Consider the following 24,123-nt stretch of genomic DNA (forward strand, 5'->3'; position numbering starts at 1 on the left):
CAACCAAGAATACTATACCCGGCAAAATTATCTTTCATATGGGAAAAAAAGATAAAAACATTCTCAAACAAAATTTGAAGGAATTTACCAATTCCAGACCAGCTCTTCAAGAGGTTCTGCAGGGAATACTATTACAAGGAAAACTAAAAATTCAGACAGACAGTTATACGAGAAGCAACCGAGAAAATGGCTCATTTAATGATAAGATCAGGTATGGAAATATCAATAATTACATTGAATGTCAATGGATTAAATTCTCCAGTTAAGAGACATAGACTGGCTGAATGGATAAGAAAACAGAAACCCTCTATCTGTTGCCTACAAGAAACTCACCTTATGAATAAAGACATACATAGACTAAAAGTAAAGGGCTGGAAAAAGATATTCCATGCAAATGGAAATCAGAAAAGGGCTGGAGTAGCGATATTGATCTCAGACAAAATAGATTTCAAGACAAAGACTGTAAGAGACAAAGAAGGGCATTATATAATAGTAAATGGGGTAATCCAGCAAGAAGACATAACCCTTATAAATATCTACGCACCCAACTCAGGTGCACCTAAATATGTGAGGGAAAGATTGCTGGAGCTAGAAGGAGAGAGAGGGAGAAATATTGTAATTGTTGGAGATCTCAACACCCCATTATCTCCTATAGACAGATCTTCAAGACAGAAAATAAATAGAGAGATACAGGACTTAAATGATACTATAAATGGAATGGGCTTGACAGATATCTATAAAACGTTCCACCCTACATCCACAACATATACATTTTTCTCACCCCGACATGGAACCTTTTCAAAGATAGATCATATATTAGGACACAAATCAAGCCTTTACAGATTCAAAGGCATAGAAAATGTACCCATCATCTTCTCTGACCATGATGGAATTAAACTCAAGATTAATTTCAAGAAACAACCCCGAAAACACACAAACACATGGAAACTGAACAACCTACTTCTGAATGACTTCTTCACTACTGAAGAAATTAAGGCTGAAATAAACAAATTTATGGAAACAAATGATAATGAGGACACAAGTGTCCAGAACCTATGGGACACAGCAAAAGCAGTCATAAGAGGGAAATTCATAGCAATTAGTGCACATAAGAAAAGGATGGAAAGATGGCAAGTAGATAACTTATCATCATGCCTCAGAGAACTGGAAAAACAACAACAAACGAACCCCCAAAATGCCAGGCGAAAAGAAATAATAAAGGTTCGAGCAGAAATAAATGAAATAGAAAATAAACGAACCATACAGAAAATAAATGAAAGCAAAAGCTGGTTCTTTGAAAAGATCAACAAGATCGATACTCCATTGGCTAGACTGATCAAGAAGAAGAAAGAAAGAAACCAGATTAATCAAATATGTGATGAAACAGGCAATATTACCACGGACATAGCAGAAATACATAATATCATTAGAGGATACTATGAGCGACTTTACGCCAACAAACAAGATAACCTGGAGGAGATGGACAAATTCCTGGATGCATATAAACTACCAAGATTGGATCAGGAAGACATAGAGAATCTGAATAGACCTATAACAAGCCAGGAGATTGAATCAGTAATTAATAATCTCCCAACAAAGAAAAGCCCAGGCCCAGATGGCTTCACTTGTGAATTCTACAAAACTTTCAAGGAAGAATTAACCCCTATCTTACTAAAATTATTTCTAAAGATTCAAAAGGAAGGAAACCTTCCAAATTCATTTTATGAAGCCTCCATCATCCTCATCCCCAAAACAGATAAGGATATGACAAAAAAGGAAAACTACAGACCAATATCATTGATGAATATAGATGCGAAAATTCTCAACAAGATACTCGCAAATCGTATCCAACAACATATAACAAAGATCATTCATCACGACCAGGTAGGCTTTATACCAGGGATGCAAGGGTGGTTCAATATACGCAAGACCATAAATGTAATACACCACATTAACAGAAAGAAAGATAAAAACCATATGATCATCTCAATTGATGCGGAGAAAGCGTTTGATAAAATACAACATCCTTTTATGATTAAGACTCTCAGTAAGATTGGTATAGAAGGGTCATTTCTGAACACAATAAAAGCAATCTATGAAAAACCTACAGCTAATATTATACTGAATGGGGAAAAGCTGAAAGCTTTTCCTCTGAAAACAGGTACTAGGCAAGGCTGCCCACTTTCTCCACTGCTCTTTAATATAGTACTGGAAGTCTTAGCTATTGCAATCAGAGAAGAGAACAGTATTAAAGGCATTCGAATAGGCAAAGAAGAGTTGAAAATATCTTTATTTGCAGATGACATGATGGTATACTTAGAAGACCCAAAGGTATCCATGAAAAAACTGCTTGAAGTAATAAGTGAATACAGTAAGGTGGCAGGATACAAAATCAATATCCAAAAATCTATAGCATTTCTATTTATGAACAACAAGTTGAATGAAGCAGAGCTGAAGAAAGGAATCCCTTTCACCATAGCCACAAGATGTATAAGATATCTAGGGATAAACCTAACTAAGAAAGTCAAAGACCTTTATAAAGAAAACTACGAGAATCTTAAAAAAGACATTGAAAGTGACATAAAAAAGTGGAAGGACATCCCATGCTCCTGGATTGGTAGAATTAACATAATCAAAATGGCAATTCTACCCAAATTAATCTACATGTTTAATGCAATTCCAATCAAAATACCAGAGATATTCTTCAGAGATCTAGAAAAGACAATTATAGAATTTGTCTGGAACCATAAAAGACCTCGTATTGCAAAAGCAATCCTGCGTAAGAAGAATGGAGTAGGAGGCATATCACTCCCTGATCCCAAGATATACTATAAAGCTGTGGTCATCAAAACAGCATGGTATTGGCATAAAAACAGACATGTGGACCAATGGAAGAGAATAGAGACCCCAGAAATAACTCCCAAAGCTTATAGCCAACTGATCTTTGACAAAGGATATCAGTCAATCCATTGGGAAAAGGAAAACCTCTTTAGTAAATGGTGCTGGAAAAACTGGGTATCCACCTGCAGAAAGATGAAACTGAACCCCCATCTTTCACCATTAACAACAGTCAACTCAAAATGGATCAAAGATCTGAACCTAAGACCTCAGACAATAAAACTACTTGTGGAAAATGCTGGGGAAACTCTGGGAGACATTGGAGTAGGCAAAGACTTCTTAAATAAGACTCCCAAAGCACAGGCAATAATCCCTAAAATAGACAAGTGGGACTATATTAGACTAAGAAGTTTCTGCACAGCAAAGGACACAGTAACAAGTGTGAACCGACAACCCTCAGAATGGGAAAATATTTTTGTTAAATATGCCTCAGACAAGGGACTGATAACGAGAATACATAGGGAACTCAAGTGCCTTATGCGAAAAAAAATGATTAACCCGATTAAAAGATGGGAAAGTGAGCTGAACAAAAGTCTCTCTAAGGAAGACATACGAACAGCCAAAAAGCATATGAGGAAATGCTCGACATCCCTCATCATAAGGGAAATGCAGATAAAAACCACAATGAGATACCACCTAACCCCTGTCAGAATGGCAAAGATTAAGAATATAAAAAGTGATAAGTGTTGGCGGGGATGTGGTGAAAAGGGAACCCTCCTACACTGTTGGTGGGAATGTAAACTAGTTCAACCACTGTGGAGAACAATATGGAGGTTCCTCAAAGATCTACAAATAGAACTACCATTTGATCCAGCAATCCCACTTCTGGGTATTTACCCAAAAGACAGGAGAACGCTCAGTCAGAAAAGTGCTTGCACATCCATGTTTATTGCAGCATTATTCACAATTGCCAAGACATGGAACCAACCTAAATGTCCACAAACTGATGAATGGATTGGAAAAGTGTGGTATATATACTCTATGGAATACTACTCAGCCATAAAAAATAACAAGACCCTGGAATTTGATAGAAAATGGTCAGATATGGAGGATCTATTGCTGAGTGAAGTAAGCCAGGCTATGAAAGAAAGATATTGTATGTATCCACTCAATATATACCGACTATCCGCACTCTATAATAGAGAGCAAAAATTCGGAGGACATAAACACAGTGAAGGTACTTAATGAGAATAGGACAGTGTGGAATGGGGTAAGTGAAGAGAAGAGGAAAAGCAATGTAATACACTATAAAGTTATATGTAATCCAATGTAATATAAAGATTATGATAATAAAAATAAAAATAAAAAAATTTTCTATATATTTGCTTAATTTAGTATTTCCGAAAGACTATGAACTGTAAGGGGGTAGGGACCAGGGACCATAATGCTACGCATTACGTCCACACTGCATGGTACACAGTAGGTATTCAATAAATATTTATGAATACAGTTCCCAAACATGGCATCAAGTCTCCCCAGAATGATCCACCCACATGGATGCCCTGAGTATATTTAAGGTGAAATTCAAAGAGAAATACCTCAATTAGATACCCTCAAAGACTGTTTACAGATTTAATTAGAACACACGATATTTATTTTAATGACATTATTTATCTTTGCAAATTCAAGTTTTGGTAATTGCTATGATGAAAAGAAAGTATTACATGAAAATCAGTAAAGAACAAGAATGAATGTGGCAGTGTCCAATCTGATCTCAACGTCTAAAGAGTTGTACAGTGTCCAACAGACATACATATCTCAAAATTGTGGTTAAGAATAAAATCAAAATATTATTTTGTTTTTAATTAATATGTAGTATTTTTAAAAATAAATACTAGTTTGTTAAGAAAAGTATTAAGTTGTTTGGCCCCAACTACATAATAAATAAAACTGATAGGTATTACTTTTGGCCTAAGTGCATCAAGAAAAAAACAAGAGAATCCAATAGTGGGCGTGCATCAAGAAAGTTTGGGATTTTCTGATTTATGGAATAAATAAATAACATAAATCTGGGAGGTGGGTAAGGAGGACATTAGCTACTATCTGTGGTTTATCAAATTGCACTAATAAGCAAAAGCCAATTATTGTAATACAGGATGTCATACCATCAAAAGGGACTCTTAAAAAATCAAATTTTAATGATTTATTGAGTACCTATAATATCTGCAGTAGAATAATATCGATAGCTCTATCATAATGTACACTGTCTTCACATAATGTGCTTTTGAAAAGTTGTATATAAACTACTTTTTAAAATAAATTTCTGTGGAAAAATCATTTCATAGAAACTCTGAAGTGAACGATCTCGTAAAATGAATCTTTATGTAACAGTGATCTTAATTTTTGCTTTGCAAACTTAGGTTTTTATATATGTTGGGTTTTTTTCCATGTTGAACACGGCTCATCTTGAATTTGAATACGATTGCATTTTCAGAAGTATACCTATACTTTATCTCATTTTATCCTTGTTATCTCCCCTCAAGGGACAACAGAAAGTGCAACAAACCTGATCTGTTTAAAATATTAAAACAGTATTCCAACAGCTCTATAATGAGAATGTATCATGTATGAACTGACAGGGGATAATGAGATTATTTCCTTTTAAATTCATTTTTGCAAAGTAAACTAAGTTTACTTATTTCCAAGACTTATAAAAACTAAGTTAACTCAGGACCAGCATAAATAAATAACATAAATCTGGGAGGAGGGTAAGGAGGACATTAGCTAATGGCTATGTCACTGGACTCCCATGTAGTCGACCGCGGTTCAAGTCCCGAATTTGGTAGCTTAAACTCACACAGGGCACGTGTGTGTGTGTGTGTGTGTGTGTGTGTGTGTGTGTGTTGGGGGGAGGGAGGTACGTGCCCAAGATCCCAAGAAGAGAATGGAGGAGAAAGAATTGTGGTGTGGTCACCCCCCAGGGGGTGATTTCTTGCTTTCTGTCTCTGTCTTTCTGGCAAGCACATGCACCTTATAGCAAAAACCTCTCTTAAAAAAATAAATAAATAAATAACCTAAGTTAGCACTGCAAGAATAGTAAAATCCTGACTTTACTTTTTGATATCTAGTTCCATACAAATCTATACAGTACACAGCCTAGCAAACAGTCCCAAGTCTCCATGAAAGAGAGTCCCAGTGTACAAAACTCTGTGAGTTATTTAGCTGTACAAACTTTTCTAATATTAATTAATTTTAAATTATTTTACTTTATCATTATTACTATTTTTTAAATTTGTTACAGGGCACATGTGTTCATCAGAGAGAAGCAGAGAGAGAGAAAGCATGTTGCCAGGTCTGGGACTCAAACTGCTGTCTGCTATGTGGGAATACAGCATCTTAACCATGATGTCTTCTGCCGGCCCCTTTAATATTAATTTAAATGCTGCATCACCAAATGAAATACTTTTGGTTTAAAACAGAAGCAAAAGTTCCAAAACAATTTTTTTTTAGTCTCTTTTATTTGTAGTTCTTGAAGACAATGGGAAAAGACTACCTAAAAATAATAAAGGCCTTGTACTATTTTAACAGATAAATGAAAAATTTACAAAACCTGACAACATATAGACACCAAAAATCACGTACTAACCAAAAATATGGCCCAAGTTTTAAAACTCTTCACTTAAAATACCAACGCCTATTCTGTTTCATTTCCATAATAATGTTTTAAATGAATTTTGAAAGCCATTACAGAACATTAATAATAGTTATTTTAACCATCTCAAAATTCTGGGAAAATAAAAATGTATCTTTTTTACTGAACTAGTAAATTATTAGTCTTGAGTTAAATATAAAATTAACAAAAATTAAAGTATAAACTGCATATCATATCAAACATAACATAAAAGTGCAAACTAACATAAAAATGAGTATTTGTAAAAAATATAATGTTTCAACGAGAACAATATTTTAACAAATGACAGGTTGGAAAAACCATGTATTAAATCAGTAAAACATACAGTACTGTTTTAAAGTCCTGAATTATTTGAAAATTAAAAACTGAAAGGTCAGAAACAGGTACCTTGTACAATAAATGCACATGTGGTTGGAAAATTCCCTAATTTAGCTTTATTAACTCTCTGAAAATATTTTAGAACCAAATGACTGCTATTTCCAAAAATCTTGGGAGAAAACTTTAGGAACATATCTATTAGAAACAAAGGTACAAAGCAAAAATTAATTTTTTCCACTGCCTTAAAATATAACTCCCAAAATAAAATAACCCTGGGCCAGACTACGTTGTGGTGGTTAAGGCAGCTGAATCCCACAAAGCCAACCATGTTGTTCAAGTCCCAGAACCAGCTGCTTGAAAAATATGCTGGGTGCGTGTGCCCATGTGCTCAAAATCTCAAGAGCAAAATGGAGAAGGGATTGTAGTGTGGCCATTCCCCCTGACAGGGTGTGCTTTCTTTCTCTCTCTCCAGCAAGTGCACACACTCAATAGCAAATTAAAAAATATACATATTGGGTCACTGGAAAAGTCATGACATATTTCTGTTTTTCTATGTAAAAATGTGTCATGACTTTTCCAAAAATCCATTATGTATGTCTGAGTAAACACAGAATATATTTGAAGCTTTCTTTTAGAATAACCAAATTCATTCTTACATATATACATAGAGTGGTAAAGCTAAGGTAAGGATCAAATTAATTCAAGAGTTAGAACCATTTCTTTAACTATTATAAGTTCCTTGGGTCAGGTCTACGTTGTATTTCATTTTGTTATTTTTAGTGGTTACCAATGCCTAGTACTTTGTAGATACTAATTAGCAGAATAGATGAATAATAATAATAAAAAGATGTAAGTGACAATATACAATTATTACTTCACATCCCAGAAAACTTTCCAGTGATTTAATATGAAACAAATGAAATGTCCAACAGTAATCTTACATTATAATGCCTAAATGCAGAAACATACCTCAATTTGCATCTTCAGATGTGTCTTGAAGTTTGACAACAAGGTCAGAAATATGGAAAGAGAAAGCTCAAAAACTTCTGGAACAGATGACACTCCATTTTTTGAGAGTGCAACACACAGATATTGCTTAATAGCATTAATAAACATCTCATTTGTTCTGAAAACAGGTCCTGCATTCTGCAGAATGGATAGAAGTAACTGCAATGAAAGAATCTTGGATCGTAACTCATGAGACCTAAAATGTAAAAAAACAAAAAAAAAAAAAAAAGAAAGAAAAGAAAAGAAAAGGAAAAAGGTACAGTATATGGACAAGTTTAGCATGTGGTAATAACAGGTTTTTCCAAAGATATTTCCTGGTACTACATAATTTCAAACTTTCTAAATGGAGAGGAAGAGAAATCTCTACATCATTATAAGTAAGTTCAGAACATGAACAATCCTGGCCACTAACAATGAGTGCTTCTAATGTTCCCTTGCAGCACATAATTTTACCAACTTTTTAAACAAGAAAAAGAACATTATCTGCAAATGTTTAACTTAACCTAGTGTTCCACTAGAAAAGGAAAAATAATTTGAAGATTTATGCATTGGTTCCTTATTTGCACAACCATACTTTTCCTAAGAAATCATGCATTTATTTATTGGATTAAGTGCTGTATTTGGTATATAAAAGTTCTAGTGTATTATTTCTTAGTTATGCCACTCAAAAATCTTTTTATTTTTTTTGAGAGGTTTTTTCGCTATAGGACGCGTGCGCTCGCCAGACAGACAGAGACAGACAGAGAGACAGAAAGCGAGAAATCACCCCCTGGGGGGATGGCCACGCCGCAATCCCTTCTCCTCCATTCTCCTCTTGGGATCTTGGGCACGCACGCACACGCGCCCGGCGTGAGTTTTAAGCCACCAGGTCCGGGACGCGAACCGTAGTCGACTACGTGGGAGTCCAGCGACATAGCCACTACGCTAACTGCTGGTCCTGCCCTCAAAAATCTTGAACATCAATTTTTAAAAAAAAAGAAATGTGGTATTATCTGTTGAAGATACTTTTATAGTTTTATCAACTGGACTAGGGAGAAATGTTCACATGTTGAAATATTCAGTTTGTAAACTAAATTATGTGATTTGAATGTAAAAAAGAAAATGAAATTTTACAAAGTTAAAAAAATTAAATTAAATTAAATTTTAAAAAAGTTTATGTTCTATTAACAAGTTACAGCATTATGTCAAATTTACTTCTTTGGTAACCATTTAGAATTTTTTCACTTTTGAAATAAGTAGAGGATTTAGAACTTATAAAAACCTTTGTCCCTTAATTTAAGCTTGCTCATTTATTCTAATATTTAAGAAAAGCTGAAAAGCAAAATTTTTCCTTTAATTAAAAAATTTCTTTCCTGATCTATAAGCTAGGCCATGCTTCTGATAACTACCATCATTTTAAATGATCGTACTTCAGAAACATATTTTTTCTCCTATGGAAGCAAGTCTCTACACCCAACAGATCAAGGAAATTGCGTTCAAGCAATATTTCAAATGCAGCACACACTTAAATATCCTAGTGGTTGGTAGTTTAAAAAAAAAAAAAATCCCAAATGCTGTATTCAGACACATTTACACAGTACAGTAAAATTAACTGCTCTTGATTTCTACCCTAAAATCTGTATTGTGGTAAGTGTGATGTAATTCAAGGACCTGCATAAATCTCACAAGGAATACCTAATTTCATGTATGTGGGTATCACAAAAATAATTTATTTGAAATAAAATAAGCCAATAATACCATGGCTCATTATTACAGAGCCTTATTTCCAGGATGGCCATTCCTTTAACCTCAGAATATGTGCAGCAAATATATCATCATAAAATGATGCTTAGATAAATCAAGTTAAAAACAGTGAGAGGTAAGTTTTAAATAGCTATAGGAAAACATGGAGCAAGACAAGTATCTCTTCTAATGCTTTAGTCTTCCAAGGTCTACTCTACTCACTACGTTTTCATTGTCTATCTCACATTTATGAGCTTTCTTCTGTTACTATAGTAATAAAATCCTGCAACTACCCATTCTCTCACACACAAGGTTTCTGTTATAACTGTTTTATTTTTGTATCCCCAGAATCTGAAATGCCTTGTACATAGTATATGCTCAAAAAAGTAACAGATTTATTCTTGTGTTCATCGATTAAGCACCTACTATGTACGAAACTTTAATGATGATCTTTTCACCTTAGGGTGTATGGACTTGCTGGTAACAGAGAGAGAGAGAGACAGAGACAGTGAGAGGGAAAGTGAGAAATCGCCTCTCAGGGGGATGGCCACACTGCAATCCCTTCTCCACTCTCCTCCAGGGATCTTGGACATGCATGCACACACACCTGAGTTTTAATCCACCAAGTCCAGAATTGGAACCATTGTCAGCCATGTGGGAATCCAGCATGTAACCGCTATGCCATCTACTGGTCCCAAATGATGGTCTTATAACACAATAAATTACAATTTTTTTCTTTTTCTTACTTATTTATTTAATTTGCCATAGGTGTGTGCACTCTCTGTAGAAACAGAGAGAGAAACTGAGAAGCATCCTTCAGGGGGATTGGCCATACCACAATTCCTTCTTCACCTCTTCTTTTGGGATTTGGGACACATAGGCACTCGGCCTGCTTTCTAAGCTGTCAGATCTGGGATTCAAACCACACAGTCCCCAAATTTTTTCTTTTTATGATCGAGTTCACATGTGAGAACTGGAGAGTGAGAAAACACCACAGACAACTATCCTGCCATACCACACCCACTTCCCAGTCCTCTAGCTCCTCAGGATCTTGGGCACACAGTCTGTTTCCAGGCTGACCTACAGTAGGCAGGTGGCTTCAAGCCTTGCAGGGCACTGTGTTTTACTGGTGTACCACAGTGGCTGGGCCAATTATACTTTTGCTAGGCAAAAGAGGCTAAAAATTTGAGGTCTAGGGCCAGCCAGTGGCATGTAAGCAAACAATGCTCTGTAGCAAAAACTTCAAACAAACAAACAAACAAAAAAAAACAGAAAAGAAAAAAGAAATTGAAGTCTATAGTCTTTCATGGGGTAATTTCATATTATAACTGAAGAACATTACCTGGATCAACATCATTTTTTTAAGAGAAATTTTTGCTATTGGGTATGTGAGTTCACCAGAGAGACAGACAGAAAGTGAGAAACTACTCCCCAGGGGAATGGTCAAGCCACAATTCCACAATCTCTTCTCCTCTATTACCCTCTCGGGATCTTGGATACATGTATGTGTGCCCAGCATATGTTTTAAGTTACCGGGTCCAGGATTTGAACTGTGGTCGACTAAATGGGAGTCCAGTGATCTAACCATTATACCAACTGCCATCCCTGGATTAACATCTTAGTGAGGCCAAACAATACATAGAGAAGCTAAGGCAAAAAGAGAATTAGGCCCAACTATGGCCGCCTATGACATGCTGGTAGAGTTGTTGCTGTGACATACAAAGGACACACAGGAGATCCAGATCCAGTTACCAGACTGCTGTAAAAGTCCAGTGTAATGGCATGTGTCTGAGGTCCCAGCTACTTTGGTTCCTGAGGAATATTATGACAAAACAGACCCAGTTTGTTTGAAAAAATAAACAAAAACCAAACCCCTCAACAACAGAAAAATAACCTAACTACAAAGGCTCATTGATTTTTTTGAGGGGAAAAAAAGCATTCAAATAAAAAGCACTATAGTCTTTTGGAAAAAGAGCAGTTTCTGAAGATGGAAAATTTAGTCTCATTCAGTATTCAATTCCAATGTTTAATGACTCTGGTGGTCAAGTGAAAAGGTCTTCAAGCAAAATTTCCTAATATCTGATTTAGACACACTAAGTAGGATGCTAATTAATTTACATTACTCCTCATAAAAATCTGCTATAATGCTGAAGACCACAACCCTCCAAAACCAAAAGTCACTCTTTATTCAGGGCTAAATGAACCCCTGCTCCCCACAAAGTATTCTTCAAAATTCATATATTTTCTTTTTCCAGCATTTTTTTTTTTTTTGGAGAGGTTTTCGCTATAGGGCGTGTGCGCTCACCAGACAGACAGAGAGAGATAGAGAGACAGAAAGCGAGAAATCACCCCCCAGAGGGGATGGTCACGCCGCAATCCCTTCTCCTCCATTCTCCTCTTGGGATCTTGGGCATGCACACACACGTGCCCGGTGTGAGATTTAAGCCACCGGGTCCAGGACACGAACCGCGGTCGACTACATGGGAGTCCAGAGACATAGCCATTACGCTAACTGCTGGTTCCCTTCCAACATTTTTTCAGAACACACTTTTTTTTAAATATTTGAGTTGGAAAAACTAAATGCCTGAAGCTGTTTTTAAAATATTTAGAGTCATTTTATTTCACTTTATTTATTTATTTTATTAATTTGATTGGGGTGGGGGGGAGAGAGAGATGGAGAGAGGGGGAGAGAGAGAGAGAGAGAGAGAGAGAAAGTGAAAAAGCAAGCAGCCAGGTCCAGGACTCAAACTGCAGTCAACCATATGGGAGTCCAGCACCCTTAACCACCACACCACTTGCCAGCCCCTAAATATCTGAGGCTTTTAAGGTCAATAAACATTTAAAAATCATGGCAAAAACTGCCTTCAGTAATAACATTTATTTCCTTCTTATAGTGCTCATCCATTCAGAATGAGATGCTAAAATGATAGATTTTTGAATGCGAAAAGTTATTTTCCTCTAATAAGAAATAAAAAATTTTATAGAGATTCTTAGAAAATATATAGGATATAGCCAAGTTTATACTCCAATATAACCTTAATCTTTCTTCTGTAGAGCTTGTATTTTCAAAGTACAAAAGAACAAATAGTTTATTTTTGGCTCAGGATTAATTTTAGAATTTTAGGCATCTGAGCCTGAAAGATGTTTCTCCTTGAACCAATACATGATAAAACAAAAACTACAGAAAATATGACAAATGTAGCTTCCATAAACTTTCAAAGTTTTCATACTAATTTGTCTCTGGTCTTTCTTAGCTGGCAGTTAAGATACTGAAACTAAACTTTCAAATTTTTTTATTACAGTAGCATTGTTTGCATTTCCCCCTATTTCACCATCCCTTTCTTAAAGTCATTTGAGTCTCCAAAGTTTCTCTCCAGAAAGTTCTAAAATTGTCATGCTGCTATATATCATGATGCTGCAACATTAAAGAGGCCATTCTTTTAACTTCTAAGTTCAATTTCATGCAGTAATTAGTTACACTTGAATCATAAGAATGAAAGATATTTGACCATTTATGATACACGAAACTGGCACTTTCCTAGAGTTTAAATTAATATATTTGATGGAAATTAGACAAGTGACTTCTTATCTGAAAGTACTTCCTGCTCCCTACAGAGAAGGTATCATCCTAGGGCATTCTGTCAGATCTTAATGATAATGTATTTTTCATTATGACTTTCGAGATTCATTTCTTTTAGGTTTTATTATCTTTATATTGGCAATTTTCAGACGCCTGACAGGGAAACAGGGCTACATTAGCTCCGAAGTTACTTACAGCACAGAAATAATTCATTGATTCATTCATTCAATTCAGTATTTTTGAGTACCAGGCACTAGTCTATAAAGCTGTTATACCCTTTGATAAATAGTGTAAGGTTTTAGCAGTTACTGTTTTTCAATACTTTTGTTTTTAATGGAAAATAACCCAAGTTTTTCAAAGTTGTATAGGACAAAGAACACAAGAAAATCCAAATATTACCTTAATAGTAAGTACGTTTTACACTTCAAAATCTTTATATGTCAGGCAAAACAGTTAATGACTTACTTTGGATCTGGTGGTCCATCTGATAGTGGTTTCATTGACAGTTTACACAATGACCTGAATACTAGAAAGGCATCCTTTTGTAAGATGTGGGAAAACTTAGCACCAGGTGAAGGTCCTGAAGAATTTCCAGATTCCTAAACAAGTTAATATACCATGAAAATAAAGCCATTTGCCAGCATAAAATCATGTCAGCCTTTTTGTACATTTTAATTGAATTCAGTAAAAAGTGGAATCTTCCCCCATCTATTGGTAGGGGAATCAGATGAAGAATTTGCCACATAATTTTTTCCTTAATCTGACATGCCACTACCATCTCCAATAATAAATACCTTAAAAATGCATTTTTAAAAAATATTCTTTGCTACAAAATAAAACTCTTAGAATCTACCCAGTTCACACAATTACTGACAAAAAGACTAGCACATTATGCCCTCATAAGATATCTACCTAAAGACCTGCTACTTGTCATCAGGTGTTTTATGCTTTTGCCCTATTTATTTATTTATTTTTAATCTACTCTGGGCAGACAGAAGGCAGTAGAGATTGTTAGGCCAATGCTTAAAAGTTCTTAACTGCTAAAGGTCAACAAAGCAAGGAAAATCTATTCCTGGATACAGGGAACTGACTTACAATAGGACTCTCTTAACCAAAAATATAAAGATTAAAAACATACAAAATATTGGGACCAGCAGATGACATAGCGGTTGGGGCACTGAACTCCCACATGACCAACTGCAGTTGGAGACTCAGACCTGGCAGCTTGAAAATCATGCTGAGCATGCGTGCACGCATGCCCAAAATTCCAGGAGGAGAATGGAGGAGAAAGAACTGCAGTATAGTCATTATCCTGAAGAGGGGCGTAATTTTTCCACTTTCCCTGTCTCTTTCTGGCAAGCACATGAGTCTTATAGTAAAAATCTTACACACACACACACACACATGCAGAAAGGATGACTTGTCCCTACCACTGTACTGATTTTTTTTTTGTAGCCCTAGACAAAGAAGACAAAGTTCCCTAGGTTCTAAAAGTTTTCCTGTCCAGTGCTACAAGAATTATCCTGTTAATATGTGATAAAAATAGCCTTTATAAATGTGACTTCATTAGGAGGGTTGAGGGAAGATGTGAACACATATCAGAACCACCTCACACTCACAAATGAGGCTATCATTATATGAAGGGAATAAACTGCTCTAATTATGTCAGTAAGGAAAAAAACCTTGAGCTATTTTTATGTACCCAAACTGAAATAAATGAGTAACATCGACGGAAAATATTCACTACAGGGTACTGGTAGCCTAAATCTGTAAGATTATCAGGATCCTCCTTCCATTCCCATTTATACCTGAGTATCATTGGAAGAGACAGACAATCTATCGTCAGGTAAGGATGGCGTATATGCAACAGAAATTGGTGTTCCTGGAATTCCATTTGCTTGAATATTTTCACTGTCGCTACCATCCTCTATAGATCCAATGTTGCCTTCTGTACTTGCATTTATGGTAGTCCCTTCTCCCATATCTAAAATGATAAGAATAAAAGATACAAATGTATCTGACTTAGCCAGAATATATTTTAAAAGCACAGACTATTTAAAATGAAACAGTGGCAGAAAAGAAATATGAAGTAAAATACGCACTGGCACCATTTTAAAGGTTAGCATATTTACTAGGGTTGGCATATTTCCAAATACAATCTTTAAGTTACTCTGGCAATGAAACACACTCAGCTGATGAGAGGCTAATAAACAGAATGGGCCAAAAGAGAGGCTTAATTTTTAGTCTATGTGAGCATTTACTAAACTGGGTCCTGATGAATGATAATCTTTAGATATTAAGACAAATTCCTCTAAAAAAAATCCCATTATTAAATAAGTTTAGAAAATGCTGCAAAGTAGGTTCTTTATAATACCCTTTAAACATTGCTAATATGTACTGAGCTTTCCAAAGGGGATATAGACTATATAGTGTTTCCAAAATTTATTTTACCATGAGCCTTCTCTCTTATTAGAGTACCTGATAACATCTCTAATAATTTTGTTTTCTATGGAATATAGCTAGAAAAATAATGGCCTATACCACTTAATATCTTTTATTATGTCTATCTAATACTTGTGATGAACATATACAAATGACTTCTAGTAAATGAAACATAGTTAATGCAAATAATACCAAGTCCCAGAACTATTCCAGGTATAATACATGTTACTTTCAAAAAGGAACACAGGACCCAGCCATGGCAGCCTATTCTGCTAAGTTGTTGTGTTCCAAAGACTCGGATGACACAGGAGGCCTGGGTCTGAGTCTCAGTCCAACCTAAAGGCAAGGACCAGGGGCAGGAAGGAGGTGGAGCACATCTGTAATACCAGTGACCTGAGGCATAAGGCAGGAGAATTGAGAGCTAGAAGCTGGGCCTGGACAGCATGAGATCCTGCCAAAAAATTTGCTGCCATGATAGTGCACACCTGCAGTTCCTGCTGCAAGACAGGCAAGAAGACTTTGCCGTGGCAAGACCATGTCTTAAAAGGGAATACACCCACCTGTGGCCATGACTTGTAGCTATGTTGCAGGAAACTGTTCCTTTCATGCTACCAATTCAAAGAAACTATAAGCCACATGAGGGAAACATATTGTGTACTACAAGGAGCACAGATTCTGGGATATGAAAGACCTATAGTTCAATCACGTCTCCACTATTTAACTAGGAGAGTTATTCTTTATTTGCCTCAATTTCTTCATCAGCAATAGAAATAATAAGATCTATGAGGAAATCACTCCCCCCACCTCCCCACACACACTAAAGAATACAACTGGTGCTCACTAAGTGGTAGCTTTTACTAACAATCAATCAATCATACAGTTTTGATTAATTTAAGAAACAGGAAAGATATAGTAGCTTCTGGTTCCCATATCCTGAAGCTGCTTTCTGCTCTACAAATTAAAACACTCTGGAATAATTTAACCAAATAATTCCAAAATTATCAAAATTTGGCAACTAACAGTATGTGAAAAGAAATATAGTAATGGAATATATTTGGCAAACTCGACATTACATAAAAGAAAAAAACTAATATGCTAATGCTTGAGATGCTAAATACTACTAACACTTTTATTATTTTGTGTATATATTACTTACACAAAGAAGCCTGGAAGGAATCACAAAAATGTAATAAGATTATCAGAAATCAAGTTTCTATTTCATTCCCCAAAACACTTATTCTAATTTTTTCATCTGTACCCAATTATAACTCTTCCTACAGTCATCTCCCTACCTCCTCTTAACAAGTAACTACCTTCTACTTAGCTATGAATTGGCTGATTTAGCATTGGCTCCCTCACTCTTCCTTGCACTGTCACAAAGTTTCTTGCCATTAATAATCTTTTTCTCCCCTTTTCTTTGATTCTAAGGTTTCATTTCCCTCAAATCCACCTCTTCTGCTTTTAACAGTATCTTTCTCCTCCAAATATTTTCTTTCAACATCGTATTTTCTTTTTTTTTTTTTTTTGGAGTAGTTTTTGCTATAGGGCGCGTGCACTCGTCAGAAAGACAGAGAGAGACAGAAAGACAGAAAGTGAGAAATCACCCCCCAGGGAGGATGGCCACACCGCAATCCCTTCTCCTCCATTCTCCTCTCAGGATCTTGGGCACGCACGCACACGCGCCTGGTGTAAGTTTAAACTGCCGGGTCAGGGACTCGAACTGTGGTCGACTATGTGGGAGTCCAGTGACATAGCCATTACGCTAACTGCTGGTCCCTCGACGTCATATTTTCAGTTTCTTGCAAACAAATGGATCTTCCCTATTACTCAATAAGTATATTAAAATCTTTTCAATATACACAAAACAAATAAAAAGCTTCCTTGCCACACCCTGCCACACCTCAGTTACTAACCATTTTTATCACATTTCTCAAAGAAATCCTCAACATTCTTTGATATTACTTCCATCCTTCCTTTCTTATAAAATTTTTCGAAGGAATTAAAAATACTCCCTGATTTTAAGTTGTGAAGCCAGAGTGCCTTGGGTTGAGATCTTTATCACTTAGCAAGTTAACTTCATCTCCCAGTGCCTGAGCTTTCCCACTATAAACCATTTAAGTCACTGACCACATGAGAACATTTGCCTACTTGAGACATGGCTGAGCTTTACCACATGGAATCTAAAAAACTCCAAAGTCGAGGATGGTAGTTAATATGAGATGGGAGGGAAAATGCAAACCAAAAAGCTTGGGGAACCAGGCCAGTGTCTATCAATACAAAGCTGCTTGCAGCCACAACCATCTACATTGTATTGAGTAACTGCCTGCTATTTTAAAATAAGGTATTTGTTTGGTAAGTCTCCTGGCCTACTATGTTGTCAGCACAAACCAAGTCAAGTGAAGTTTGGGATCAATGTTATCAACACTTAATGTATTTTACGCTCTGGAGGAGCTCTTTAAACATGGTTTGTTCTCACTCTCTCAACTTTTGCCAGGGAATCTTAGGTTGCCTCCATTCAATCAGGCCTTCAGTTAGCAAAATAAAGTAGAATCAGATAGAGGGAAGCCTAGGACTTTAGGTTTCACTTCTGTGCTAAATTGGTTTTCCTTCTGTGTTTATTGCAGTATTCCCAGTTGGTAAAGGCAATGCTGTCTCTACTCCCACCTTACTTCTTGAGTTGGGAAACCTATTAAACTTTTAGATTCCACATGGTAAAACTCAACCACTCCCTCCTCAAGGGAACTGCTTCTTAATTCTTAGCTCTGAAATGAGCTCTGCCTTTGGAATCACCTCACAGACTCTAGAAAATAAGGCGTCATGAAATATGAAAAATAAATACAAACAATTACTGTTTTACTCTACAGAAGTTTTTAATTATTAATTTTTTTTTTTTGGAGAGGTTTTTGCTATAGGGCGCGTGCGCTCGCCAGCCAGACAGACAGAGACAGAGAGACAGAAAGCGAGAAATCACCCCCCAGGGGAGATGGCCACGCCGCAATCCCTTCTCCTCCGTTCTCCTCTTGGGATCTTGGGCATGCACGCATACACGTCTGGCGTGTTTTAAGCCACCGGGTCCAGGACACGAACCACGGTCGACTACGTGGGAGTCCAGCGACACAGTCATTACGCTAACTGCTGGTCCCACAGAAGTTTTTAATTATTAATTTTTAATTTGACCAGAGAGAGAGAAAATGAGAAAGCAAGCTGCCAGGTCCAGGACTTGAACTGTGGTTGGCCACGTTGGAGTCCAGTATCCTTAACCACCATGCTACCTCTGCCCCCCATTTGTATTTAAACACATATATGCAGGCATGCATGAAACAATTCTTAAAATCTTCTGTAGAGTAAAACACCATAATAACATCAAAAGAGCTGAGCGAATAAACCGAAAGAAAATATTTTTTGTTTTAATTTTCAGAGGGCACATGTGCTCACCAGAGAGACAGAAAGAGCAGAAAGCACCCCTATGGGGTGTGGTCACACCACAATTCTTTTTCCTCCATTTTCTCACTCTAATAGGATTCTGGACATGTGTCTGGTGTATTTTTCAAGATGAAGAGGGTTGGAATTCAAACTGTGGTTGGTCATGTGGGATCTGGCTCCCTTAAATCACCACTGTGTTACGAATCTGGTACTAAGAGAAAATATTTGTAAAATATATTGCAGAATCCCAATAAATAAAAGGATTCTTAAAAGTTAACGAGGGGGACAGTCCCATAGCCTAGTGGTTAAGAAAAGTCAGATTCCACATGGCCAACTAGTTCAGACTGAAAAACATCTGAGGCTCATGACCCAATCTTCTGACAGGATGGAAAGACAGAAGTAGGGATTCTGGCATGAACACACCCTACTGGAGGGTGCTTTCTCTCTGTCCCTCCCTTGGTCTCTGGTGAGCCAATACATGCACTGGCAATTAAAAAAGAAAAAGAAAAAAGTTAAGAGGAAAAAGAATAATCTGATAGAAAAATGAACAAAAGAAAAAAACACACACACAGGGTCCATGTGCATATGTGCTCAAAATTCTGAGAGGAGAAGAGAAGGAAGAGACTGCAACATGGCCATCCTCCCTGGGGGATATTTTCTCACTTTCTCTTTCTCTGTCTCTAGAAAACAACTGTACCCTAGAGCAAAAACTAGAAACTAACTAATGGAATGAAATAAAAATGTTTAAAGTATGAGTTTATTTTGGCACAAAAAAAATTGAAATCTATGCACAGTATTTTCATAATATAAATTATCCATAAACTTTTTGAAGACTCTTTGTATATTAGACATTCTTGAAATATTGGGTCATTGGGGAAGTCATCATGCATTTTTGCATAGAAAAACATGTCATAACTTCCCAATTTTCTAATAGTATTAGTTTCCTTAGATGTAAAAATGGAATTGTTATGTATGAGAATGCCCTTATTTATAGAAGATATATTTGAAGCATTTGGGGTGAAATGTCATGATATATACAACTAAATTTCAAATGGTTGAGCAAAGACACATATATATTTAAAAACATCTAGAAAAAAATGTAGAAAAACTGTTAGCAATTAGTGAATCCAGATAAAGGGCATAGAAGTGTTTACTGTACTACTGTTTGGACTTTTCTCTAGGTTTGAAGTTTTTCTAAGTAAGAAACTGCAGAAAAACGAAAAATTTCACTTTATATTCTGCATTCATCTATATTAAGAGCTGGTACTATTTTCATAAAAAATCAAGTAATGAATATTTTTGGCTTCATAGATCATACAGACTATTGCAACTATTCAACTTGACCCTGCGGTGAAACAGCAGCTCCTATAGGCACTAGCAAAACAAATGAGCATAGCTGTATTACAATAATACTTTATTTGCAAACTGAAACTGGCCATGGGCCACAATTTGCCAACCTCTGACATACATAAGTGAAAATATACACATATATATGTTAAAAATACATTTTTTTGGGTAGAGGTTTTCACCCTGGGGCATGTGCACTCACTGGAAAGAGAGTGAGTGAGAGGTCACCCCCTAGGGGGATGGCCACAATGCAATAATCCCTTCTCCTCCATTCTCTTCCCAAGACCTTGGGTACATAAGTATATGCTCCTAGCATGAGTTTCAAGCCACGAATCTGGGACTCAGACTGTGGTCATCTATGTTATATCCTCTGCTGGCTCCACTTCTGATCTGTATTATTAGCTTTTAAAGAATGCATGGGCAAATGATGCTCTTTATTTTATTTTATATCTTTAATTCATATTCCACAAGGCCACAGTCTCTTCTTTAGATTTCACATTTCCCCACCTGATAATCTTACGACTGTAACTCATTTTAACAGAACGATTCCCACCTATCACTTGATATCACTTAGGCCAGAATTTTGTTTTCCATTCCCTATTTTATAAACATTTCCACATGGGTGATCAACCTGAAGGTCAAATTCATTATGTCAAAAGTAAATATTAGTGTCTTTCCCCTCAATGTAACTTATCAATGTGATTCAATTATAGTACCACCATCTACCTATCCAATTAGGCTCAAAAACTGGAAGATTATTTATACAGAAAGAGGTAACATAGCAGGCCCGAGATAACCTATCCTTAGGCGTATTTGTAAGGTTTACCTTTGGTTGATACCTGGGAATTTATATTCTGAAAAATTCCTTCTATTCCTATAACTACTAAAAGTAGCTCACTGTGTCAAGACTGTTTGTATGAAATTTGGTTTATACTGAACTCTGGCATTTCCTCTGGGAGTCTGAAATTTCAGGTACATGCTATGGCAGAAGTGCCCTCAATAAAAAACTTAGGTCTTAGGACCAGCAGTGGGCATAATGGTTATGTTGCTGGACTCCCATGTAGTCCATCGCGGTTTGAGTTCTGGACCCGGTGGCTTAAAACTCACGCAGGGCGTGCGTGCATGCATGCCCAAGATCCCGAGAGGAGAATGGAGGAGAAGGGATTGCAGCGTGGCCATCCCCCTGGGTAGTGATTTCTCACTTTCTGTCTCTCTGTCTCTCTCTGTATGTATGGTGAGTGCACATACCCTGTAGCAAAAACCTCTCCCCCTGCAAAAAAAATAAAAATAAAAATAAAAAAAGAGTTGAAGCCATGGTCTTGCTGAGTATTGATGGCCTGAGCTGCAGGAAAGATGCAGTCTAGGTACACACCCGTCCCTGCGTCAGGTCATGGCCCTCATTAGTATTTCTTGAATGAAGAGATGAATGAAAAGAAGAAGAAGGCAATCAGAAGAAGTCTTGCTTCTAGAATTGTATGAATGCAGGAAATAAATTCTCAGATGTTATAAAATGGGAGTCACTGGGACCAATAGGTGGTGTGGTGGTTAAGGCAGCTGGATTTCATATGGGTGATTACATGGTTTGAGCCAGTGACTTGAGAAACATGCTGGCATGTATGCATGCATCCCCAAAATCCCAGAAGGACAACGAGGAGAAGAGATTGCAGCATGGCCATCCTCCCTGGGGGGAGAAGAGGAAATTTCTCACTTTCTCTCTATAGTGAGTATACATGCCCTATAGCAAAAACCTAAAATAAAGAAATAAAATAAAAATAAAATGGGAGTTAGGTATAGCTGAAACAGTACTATTTTAATTCAAGATCTGCACTATACATTTAATCATGTTTCTAGAAGTATCTGTAACAAGGTACTATGCTTACCCCTGTGCAATATACCATGAATTAAAGAAACTTCAATGGATTGGCCTAAAATCTAATCCTATTTATAATAATACTGTTTATGGAAAATGTGAGTAAAATTGCTAACAAATTATAAAACACTTTTATAATATAGTCTATATTAGTATATTAGACAGGAACTGACTCTACATCAATTATAAGTTGGTCTGTGATAATAAAATCATAAGATATGCTATTTTCAATGAAGATATGAAATATTCAACCTCCAAACAATTTAAACATTTAGTTAATAGTTTATAAAGTTTAGCATATTTAGGATGATAGAAAATATTCCCTTGCCCCACTCTCACTAAAAACAAAAACTGAAAATAATTAATTTTTTAACAGAGGGGTAAGAATTAGGTCTTTACAAAACATTATAACTGAAGCTGGAGAAAAATAGTAGTATTCTTCTATAATCGAAGACATTTAATTATTTTTCCACACCCACACATATAAAACCACTCATTTGAGAATGAGCTGACAATTTTGCCCTTTTTATTCTACATATTATATTTTTCCACAGTCACATGAAATCCTGTAAGACAGAATAAGCTAGTTTTGAGTGAAGTACACTACCTCCAACAACAATGTTCACCATTTCTTCTACAATGCTCTGTACAATGTCTTGTGGCTTTTCTTCACAGTCATGGTTTTCTCCATCATATAGTATATCATTTTTAGATAATGCTTTAAAAGAAAAAAATTTAAGATAACATTATTTCAGTTTTGTGGAAACTTTTACTAAACATTTATGATGGAAATTTTCCCTAAAAAATAAGAAAAAAAAAATCAAAGAAAAAAGTAAATATAAAGTAGAAGCAAAATGTAAATATTTCCCAAATTCAAGTCAATTTCAACAATGAGTCATTTCACAAGCCACTAAAAATAATTAACTAAAGCTTCCAGATTATTCCTTTAAACAAAATTTGTGAAAGCATTTTGAATGAAACATTCCTTACATGTCTTACACACTTATTTATATTTAGTCACTATATTACCCTTTATCATTACACTACCCTTTATCAAATAATATATTAAAAACAATTAAGCTTGTTTTGATAACTTAGGCTCACCAATAATAATAAGATCAACACTGTATGGTAATCTAGGGAGGTCCCTGGAGAGACAGAATGTCTGGGTCTCCACCAGTGCTTTCTAGCCCTTCTTTACTATTCTTTCCCCAAAAGAATCTACACTTCTAATGTAAAACTAAATTCAAGAAGTAAAAACAGATTGATCCTTCAATTCAATGTAAAACAAAACAAACAAATAAAACAGGTAACAACTGATCAGAACTTCTGAACTATGGAAGAGATATTGAAGAAAATTGTAATATAGGTAGCCTGTACAGACTATTACAGATAAAAATAAGATTTCCAATATAGTTTTTGAAATGCTTTGAACATCCCAAGGCAGCTCAAGTAGCACACTTCAGGATGCAATGGGATCTAGGTCTCTGTCCTGGGAGCCACTGCCCTACACCGAATGGCATAAGACCATCCTACTAATACAATTGTAAAGAACACTACTTACATACAGTACTGGCTTCAAGAAGCTTGTCTTCCCTATAATTTCACTGTTTATAAGTTCCTACTTTCCACATTCTATAAAATACTAATGCCATGAGGAAAAACGTGATAAATGAGCATGTCAAATCAATAGCTTTATTTTATAAAATATTCAAATAAAAATAGTATTTAGATTCTTTTGTAGAATAAAAAAAGAAGTGTCTTGACAATTAATTTTTCACCATTACACTTTTTATTTCTGTGCTCTAGTTGACTAAAATTACTGAAAATTAAAAGTTTCAAAGTAGGGGCCAGGAAGTGGTGTGGTGGTTAAGGCACTGGACT

General features: G+C 36.0%; 1 protein-coding gene across 1 annotated transcript in view; it reads right to left on the bottom strand.

Annotated features, from left to right (window-relative positions):
- ARFGEF1 (ARF guanine nucleotide exchange factor 1) overlaps positions 1 to 24,123 on the bottom strand; it is a gene marked incomplete at its 5' end in the record, with an annotated part of 157,794 nt that overhangs the window by 71,387 nt on the left and 62,284 nt on the right. Inside the window, 4 exon segments of the mRNA XM_014588595.1 lie at positions 7,817 to 8,051; positions 13,623 to 13,756; positions 14,966 to 15,141; positions 22,847 to 22,957. Coding sequence (XP_014444081.1) covers positions 7,817 to 8,051; positions 13,623 to 13,756; positions 14,966 to 15,141; positions 22,847 to 22,957 — 656 coding nt within the window.

The sequence above is a fragment of the Tupaia chinensis genome, unplaced genomic scaffold (genome assembly GCF_000334495.1).
Source record: "Tupaia chinensis unplaced genomic scaffold, TupChi_1.0 Scaffold000288_2, whole genome shotgun sequence".
NCBI lineage: Eukaryota > Metazoa > Chordata > Mammalia > Scandentia > Tupaiidae > Tupaia > Tupaia belangeri.